This window comes from Anguilla rostrata, chromosome 1 (genome assembly GCF_018555375.3).
Source record: "Anguilla rostrata isolate EN2019 chromosome 1, ASM1855537v3, whole genome shotgun sequence".
Lineage (NCBI taxonomy): Eukaryota > Metazoa > Chordata > Actinopteri > Anguilliformes > Anguillidae > Anguilla > Anguilla rostrata.
In genome coordinates, this window is record NC_057933.1 from 28,572,976 (window position 1) to 28,581,855 (window position 8,880).

General features: G+C 40.5%; 1 protein-coding gene across 1 annotated transcript; it reads left to right on the top strand.

The window, feature by feature from the left end:
- Positions 1-1,331: 1,331 nt before the first annotated feature.
- On the top strand, positions 1,332-8,621 carry col10a1a (collagen, type X, alpha 1a). The gene is made up of 3 exons (XM_064333399.1): positions 1,332-1,422; positions 1,866-2,007; positions 6,097-8,621. The coding sequence occupies exons 2-3, from the start codon at positions 1,881-1,883 to the stop codon at positions 7,950-7,952; spliced, it is 1,983 nt and encodes a 660-aa protein (XP_064189469.1). The 5' UTR covers positions 1,332-1,422; positions 1,866-1,880; the 3' UTR covers positions 7,953-8,621.
- Positions 8,622-8,880: the final 259 nt, after the last annotated feature.

Below are 8,880 nucleotides of genomic sequence, written 5' to 3' on the forward strand. Positions count from 1 at the left end.
TTTTTTCGTACGTTGATACTAATTTTCTTTGGGTGTACCATGCAAAAAATCCTCTTGCAAAGGAATTTGATAAGGTGTTTCCTGAAATAGTCATTAACTGAAAAGGTTTGTTATACTCAGCCAAATAGACACGCTGACTAAGCACCTTACAAACAGACATGCTAGCATGCTCTGGGTAATGGAGTGAAACGTGTTTGCTTATGGTCTGGTACATTAGGCCTAATCTTAATTTTTGTCTTGTAGTATCAACCCAAAGGGTGGAAACAAAAATACCGGACACAACCTATAGCCTAAATCTGCTTCAGGTTTCATTTGCTTTTCCTGCCATGAACTTCTAAACACCAGGCAGTCAAAAATAAAGGTAAAAGACCTTGACAAACACAGACAACCTGTAAAAGTAAAAAAAGATTGCTTCTCAATATCATCTTTGTAGAGTGATAATTCACTTTATGTGGCACAGAGATCATGGTTAGAATTTAATGTGAACATATTTAATGTTATATATGAGAGGCAAAAATAATAATAATAAAGAACCTGAAAATAGAAATATCTAAATGCCACTCTTCACATCTATTGCTGTTGATAATACCAACAGTGATATTCATGAATTTGCCTAATTATTTATAATACACTACAGCATATTTGTGATCATTTGGGCCTGAATTAAGCTGACATGCATCCTTTAATTTGTTTCCTGATTAAATAAATTTGTTTTTATTTTTCCTCTACATGCAGTGTAGTGATTTCAAATTTAGGACAAATATTGATTAAAAGCAAGCCATAATCTAGATTAACATAGGTGAGATAGTAACACTGTTCTTTAGCTGCAAAGCTGCTTATTGCTGTAATTGTAAACACATTACAGTACGAATGATAGCAACAGAGGTTTTGTTTTATCTTTGGTACAAGGTATTTCTTTAGGTGAAGTACATTCTTTTATTAACTTTTACATTATTGTCTGGAAAAAAAGTACATGTTATGTGAAGACTTTAAGATAACAGCACTTTCACTTGCAAAAGGAAACAACTGATCATTTTATAAAGAAGTTAACACACCAACTGACTCCAAAGTTTATTAGTAGTTTTATTTGTTTTATCTCTTTTTGAGACCTTTCTTGCTCAGACAAAATGTAAAAAAGCAATAATCATGCTTCTAAATATTTCAAGAAAACTACCATCCTCATTTGACATGCCTTCACAGGGGCAGATCTGACTACTAATTACAGTTTAGGCAGGCAGGGGGCGGAGCTTAGAGAACAGGTTGTTTTTTTCACCCATGGAACAGGCAGATATGGTATAAATACCCACATCATGGCTCAAAAGAGCAGCAGCTCCTCCAACAGCCTCCAAGCCCTAAGGATATATAGCCGCCAGTGGGGGACAGCGATCCCGACCTTGACTTTTTTTTGGGAGCTAAATGCTGGTACGTTTCCTCGACTCAGCCTTCCTTGATGTTACGTGGGCGATGTTCCCTGGGGGGCCATGATTACCGTTCTTTCCTGCATATCCCAGCTGGTAGCGAGCAGCTGTGCCTGCCCTTCTTGCATGGGGTTGTATACCAAAGGGCTGTGCCCGTGTTCCTTCTGTCTTAGATTGGGGGCATAAGGAGAGCAGGAAGAAGGAAAAATGTGCATGCATGGATCTAGGATGTTACTGGGGTTTCTATCTGAAGTAGTTTCAGCAGAGAATTGTAAGCAGCCAGTGTTCAGTTCTGACTTGAGAATGTTTGCAAGTCTCAGTTGTGTATTCACTCAGTTAAGTTTCTCAAAACAAGCAGAGATTTAGCTGAGCTTTCTATCACTGATGCAGTTGAGGTATTACTATTGGGACAGCAGGTTTGACACAGCCCATGTTTTATCTTCGCAGATTTAGCCCCTGAAGATGGAACTGCGAGTAACAAGCATCCTTCTTCTCCTTGTGGCTCTGGCTGCCGTACATGGAGAACGATATTACATCAAGAAAACTGTCAAGGTTCCCCAGTACCAGCCTTACTCCGTGAAGGGCCCTGGTAAGAACAAAAGTTTTTTAGTGATTTCCTCCACAGGGCTGGCGCTGTTTCACTAATCTTAATGTTTTTAAATCTTATACTTGCTCAAACATTGATTATCAGATTTGTGTGACAATGTAGCTGCTGAACTGTGAGATAAGGTTGACCTGTCTTCATAAAACAAGAGCGTAAATTAAATTGTGCAGAGAGGCGGGTGCATTCATCAGAGCAGGAGGACAGCAATTTAAAAGTAGGACAGGTTACTCCTGTGAACTGATTGGCCCAGAGAACATAAGGGTTTGTCCAATGGGTGGCAGCCTACTGACTGCATATTAGCATATTTCACCAGCTATGGCTATTCGTTGGTCTCTCAGAGTTCAGCTGTTCTATCCTGTAAGAAGCCTGAGTGTTTTAAGGACCTACTCTCACCCCACCAGACATTCTGAGATGTAGCTGCCCTGGTTGAAAACATATGTACTGTTTTTGGGAGCCACATACATGATGTGACACCATTTCCATTGTGGGGAGCAGTTTTTTCCCTCTTATACAACACAGAAAAAGAATGAAAACACAGGATCGTTGAATGCAATCATATCAAGAGATCATTTTGGCATATTGTATGTGAATGAAAATTTTAAATATTATACAGACTGCAGAACAACTTCACATTAAAATAAAGTCACTTGAATTGAAACAAAGCTCCAATCAAGTTTTTTTTTTTTCCATTCAATACTGCATCTTGTAATGTTATGAATAATGTTCAGACGGCTGTTTTTATGGGAATTCTATATTCCATTTCACATACTGAAGAATATTTAAGATGCAAAAAATGAAATCTGTTAAAAATTTAACTTTAGCCTCAGCTTGCAAATCATGCTCTGGATGAGATGTGTCTTTTTCAAAATCATCACCTATTAGTTTTGTTTCAGATTTAGGAATTAACTTGCAATGCTTAATGCTTTTAGCCTTTCTTCATAAAGGTATGCCCTGCTACAAACAGCTCTTAGTGAAGTAGCTTTTTTAAATTGCAGATCATATTTTACTGCAGAAAATCATGTGCATTCCAGCTCACTATAGTCTGGCCAATCTCTTCTTTCGTCAAAAAATGCTGATCAGCAAAGTAATGTCCATATTCTAAATGTTAAAGAAAGTAGTTTTTGTGAAGATTACTCAGGATATAATTAGATGCTGGTCAGTCAATATGTATTTCAATTTACTAGCATATAGAATATAGAAAATATTGGCAAATAGAGAGAAATTTAAAAATTGATGGGTTCACACCGCTTACCTTATTTTGTCAAGTGCATCAAAGTTGTTAACTATTAATGCTTATATTAATTCATGAATGCTTTGCTTTCAGGTACAAGCAAAATATTTGTTTGATAATATACTTTTGTCATATTTTGCAACATTTTTTTTCTTCCTAAATTCTGGTGCATAACAGTTGAAGTATAGCAGGCCTGTGCTGCATCTAAATTAGCTTGAGCTTTTTTAATCATAAAAAAAGCACATTTTTTCCTGAACATGAATTTTGAACATTTTGTTTATTGGCAGATGGAATACTTTTTGTCATAATATAGGTACAGATGGTGTTACCGGTAATTATTTTTAAGTACTCTGAACTGCAGTGTATACTGTACACTTCTAATTTGTCTGCAAATGCACTGAAATGTGGTTTGTTTGGGTGTGCCTGCTAACAAAAAAAAATGTGGTAACATCTGTTTTTAATTTGCCAAAACCCTGCATCCATACATAGTCTTGGGAAAGACCATGTTTATCTGCTGTGGTACTTGGCCCATGGAAGCCACATGACACATCAAAACAAAATCAAAAGACTTCCAAATTCAGCTCCTGTTCTTTAAATAATCCTGCACAAGAACTGTGTTTAAAAAGATGCATTAGTAATCAAGGGTTCATGTAATGTTCTCCATTCCAGAAGCTTAGTGGCTCCAGATAGCTGCCACTTGAAAAGCTGCCCATTAAGTGGTAAAAGTGGTAACTGCTTTTGGGAGAGATTCAAAGGAAGGAAGTCTGTGTGCACTTGGTCTGTCACAGCTACCTGCCCTGTCGTTTCCCCAGAATATTCCAAACTCAGCGATTAAAGAGCTGTCTGTGTGGAAACATGCACAGGGTAGCGAGACAGCAAATTATCTCCTGTAGGCTTTCTTCACTTCCAAGCACAACATTGGCTCAGCCCAGATGTGACATTATAAGGCTGAACTTCAGGCAGTGCATCTTGTAGTCTTACAGTACAACCTGCAGCATTTACATACATTTTATCTTAGAATGGTTAAATATATTTTGTATTACAGAGCAATTGTAGCCTCCGGGGCACTGGTGAACAGTATCCCATTTGGCTTTCTTCGAATAAGAGAACTGAAAACACATATGGACCTTAGAATGGCTTTCCTGAGCCTATAACTGCTCATGTAACCACAGAATAAATGCCACAAAATTCTTTCATATTATATAACTTATTCATCGCCTATCCATCCATACCAGACTGGATGTGTACACTTGAAGGCATTGTATTTTTTTATTTCAAACATTGAGTAAATGGACAACATTTAGTCTTGCATAAAATAAAAAACTTTATAATAAATTATAAAGCTAATATCACATGTTCTATTTAATTATGTAACTGCATTATACCAGATCAAGTTAAGTGATACTTTATTAGCCCACTTTAAGGAAAGTAGTTTGGTCAATTTCCATGATTTAAACAAACAAACAAAAAAGATGAAACAACTACAAAAAATCACAATCACAATAGACAATAACAAGTATAATTTTAATTTTATTTTAAAACACGTACCTGTACTGCAGTACTTTCATTGGCATGTAGTAGGTGGCCAACATTATCAGATTTTCCCAACCTTAGATTTATAGATGGTATAGCTCAGTCTCAGTAACCTGGTTTGTTGCAGTCCTTACAACTCTCTGAATTAAATTTTTGTTTTGTTTTCACTTTTTATCAAAAATAGAAATGAGGCAGAAGACAATGATGATTCCAGTACATTTGTAAAGTAAACATTGTTATATTTTCTTTGGACTTCATGCTGGTTCTCGTTTTGTTTATCTTCACCAGATACTTATATTTTCCACCCGCTGAATATCCCAATGGGTTTCTTATTCAGCTAGCTCGCTTTTCCAAATAAAAACAAAGAACATTCTAATTCATGGAAAATGTAATTATTCATAATATTTTCAAGCCATCTTTGAAATTGGATATATGTATAATCTTCTTCATTGCATTATTAATGCTGCCTCAGACAATATTGAGCCCCTTACTGAAGCCAAATGTCTTTCTATGTGTCTTTTGGTAAGTTTACAAGTCTGGTACAAGGTGAACAAGCACTTGTTTGTGGCTACTCAACTTTAGTTTCTTACTTAGTCACGGATTTGGCAAACACAGTTATTTTTGTTGCAATGTTGCAGCACATAAGGCTTGTGTTGTATATGCAAGCAAATCCATGGTTCTAGGTCCACAGCCAATGGGGCCTTTTTTTTACAAACAGGGTAATTTCTGCATGGTATTTTTGTGGGTTGTGTTTTTGAAAGTCAAAGCAGCTTGTTTCTTTCCTGTTCCAATGCGATACCACAAGCTGTCACATCCTCCATTACATGCTACTACCAAAACTACCCTGTTTGTGGTTTGATTTTGTGCTTGAAGGAAATTTCAGCCTTATAATCATGTTATAAACTGTGTGACACATTTTTTTTTATTACTACATGTCATCTACTAATATGCATTTAGCATATTAGCCATATTTCATTTGGTGATATATTATACATAATGTATGTTTTGAATTCTAGATTACCTTTTTTAAAATATTCACTCTTAAAGCACTTCTGCAGGCGAAATTGTGCACTTTCTGATTTTCTAGTGGAGTATTACACGTATGCTATTTACTAGGAAGTTAGATCAGATTGCTCATCATAACAACACTAAAATAATTATCCTGAAATAATTCTAAATGATTTCAATTATTTAACAATAATAATACATTTAATTAAATGAATTAATATAGCTCACATGTGCAAGAAATACTAAGAGCTACAAACAATGGAGGAGGACAGCAGACATTTAAAACTGTGATTTCTTTCCAGTAATGCAGGTAGCAGGAGAGCAAGGTCCCCCAGGTGAGCCAGGTGAGCCTGGACCTGAAGGCCCCCCCGGACCCCCAGGAAAAGGAGGTGTTGGAGCCCCTGGCCCAGCGGGACCACCCGGACCACCAGGACCAGCTGGCCTCACTGTAGCTGGCAAGCCAGGTTCTCCAGGCAGCCCAGGGAAGTCAGGTGAAAGAGGCCCATCTGGCCCAAGGGGCGAGACAGGTGCAACCGGAGCGCAGGGTCCCAGGGGAATGCCTGGCCCTGCTGGCAGCCCTGGACCTGCAGGCTTTTCTTCTCCTGGTAAACCTGGGCCGCACGGTTCGCCTGGACAAATGGGGCCAAGAGGTGAATCAGGCCCGAAGGGACATCCCGGTATTCCCGGCCTGCCAGGTGCCAAAGGAGAGAGAGGACATGGCATACCTGGTGCACCAGGTGAACCAGGTGCTATGGGTCCAATGGGTCCTTCTGGGCCAAGCGGTCAACCAGGTGTTGGTAAACCAGGGAAGGCAGGCATGCCTGGGGAGCCTGGGAAGTCAGGTACACCTGGTCGAGATGGGGCTTCTGGACCTATGGGATTGCCAGGGGCAAAAGGCCATACCGGAGCCCCTGGGGTAGGAATGCCAGGAAAGCCAGGTGATAACGGTGCTCCAGGTATGCCTGGCCCTGTAGGACCGAAGGGTCCACAGGGAGCTACAGGAGCACCCGGAGAGCCAGGTAGCCCCGGTTATGGAAAACCAGGTGCAACCGGAATGAAAGGAGAGAGGGGAGTAGTTGGTAGCCCAGGTACCACAGGTCAGAAAGGTGAACCAGGCCCCACTGGGTATACTGGCCCAACAGGTGCCACAGGCCCCATGGGACCAGCTGGTCCCCAGGGCTCAAGAGGTTTTCAGGGAGCGACAGGTGCAACTGGACTTAAAGGTGATAATGGTGACATGGGACCTGCAGGAGTCAGGGGAGCAAAAGGTGATCAGGGTGCACAAGGTTTTGAGGGCAAGTCAGGAGTTCCAGGAGCAACAGGTCCTGTTGGTCCCAGGGGTCCCGCTGGAGCTCCTGGTAGCAAAGGTGACATCGGCTACACAGGTGCAACTGGTGCACCAGGGGCACCTGGAGCTGCAGGATCCAAGGGTCACCCAGGGAGAGCTGGAGAGCCAGGGCCAGCTGGACAAAATGGAGCACCAGGGTCAAGGGGACCAGCTGGGCCTGTCGGTCCAGCAGGTATACCAGGTGCCAAAGGTCACCCAGGTCTTCCTGGGGCACCAGGCCCTGCGGGATTATCTGCCAAGGGAGTCACTGGTCCTCAGGGTCCCACTGGACCTACTGGGGCCAGAGGAGATGATGGTACTCCAGGACCTATTGGGCCCCCTGGCCCACCTGGTCCTCCTGGCCCTCCCGGGGAGGTAGTTTTTGAGAAAAGCATGAAGGCAGGAGAGATCATGATGCCCGAGCTTGTCAAGGCCCCCATGTCTGCGTTTAGTGCAGTGCTGACAAAGGCTTACCCACCATCTGGAGAGCCCATTCAATTTGACCAGGTCATCTACAACGCAGAGCAGCACTATGACCCCACTACAGGGATCTTCACCTGCCAGGCCGCTGGGGTCTACTACTTTTCCTACAGCATGCATGTAAATGGGGCTAATGCTTTGGTGGCACTGTACAAAAATGGTGAGCCTATCATGTTCACGTATGATGAGTACAACAAGGGCTTCCTGGACCAGATGTCTGGCAGTGCTGTTCTTCAGCTGAATGAGGAGGACACAGTCTACATGCAAATCCCAGATGATGAAGCCAATGGAATTTTTGCTGCCGACAACGTCCACTGCTCCTTCTCTGGCTTCCTCATTGCCTCAACGTGATACAGCACTTAAAATCATCACTTTAACATCTAAAGATCAGAAGCCATTTCTCCAAGGAGCAAGCTCCCTGTAATAGTACCCCCAAAGCTAAACAGGCTAACTTTTGGAGAAAATTTGAAAAGGAAAAAAAGCAACTGACAACAGTAAAATGTGTACCGTCTCAGTAGATTTGTTGGTTACTTGGAAGTATGTTAATGAGAACATAACAGGGGCCTGTAAGAAGGAAATTATTTTATGGAACAAGTTATCAGAAAATGAATTGTAGTGTAAGGAGTATGAACAGTTATAGATTCTTTATGTGATTGGAGACAACAAATAAAATTCATGAAGTTCTTGGGCTAAACCTTTTCTGATAATAGTTTTGTTTTTACCGTTTTGAGTGGGGGATTCTTATTTTTGTGTGTTTGTCTGTCTTTGAAAATGGTGCTATTGGTAACATAATCAATATTCATACTGATTAATCAGTGAAATAATGATTACTTTTTGTACAATGTGTCTGATGCCCTTGAAAACAGTAAAATAGCAAAAACATGGAATTAATTAATGGGAATACTGTAAGCAAGACAGTAAATGGCATTCAAATTTATAACAACTTTGTTATATCCCTTAAGATGCATTATGTTATGTACAACTTATTGACCAAAAATAAAGACTTTTGTCTTAGTTCCATATTGTTGTCTGTTTCCATGCTATGGAATGTGTCACTAATATATTAATCATGTCACAATTCATTATTAATGTTTGAGGACCAGATCAATGCATATCAAGACTTAATGGACCCTTCTGAAGGAAAAGTTGGAATATACCCAACTCCACCAAAAACCATTGTAACTAACACCTCATCATGGCTTGTCAACACTGTCATCGAGCTACAGTTTACTTCTGCAGCTTGACAGTACACTGTTTGTTTATGTGAATGTTGGATTTC

What these genes read in the sequence shown, in the direction of transcription:
- col10a1a (XM_064333399.1), top strand. Translation starts at nt 1,881, where the DNA reads ATGGAACTGCGAGTAACAAGCATCCTTCTTCTCCTTGTGGCTCTGGCT. An exon ending in TTACTCCGTGAAGGGCCCTG is followed by an intron (nt 2,008 to 6,096) that starts GTAAGAACAAAA and finishes ATTTCTTTCCAG; the next exon opens with TAATGCAGGTAGCAGGAGAG.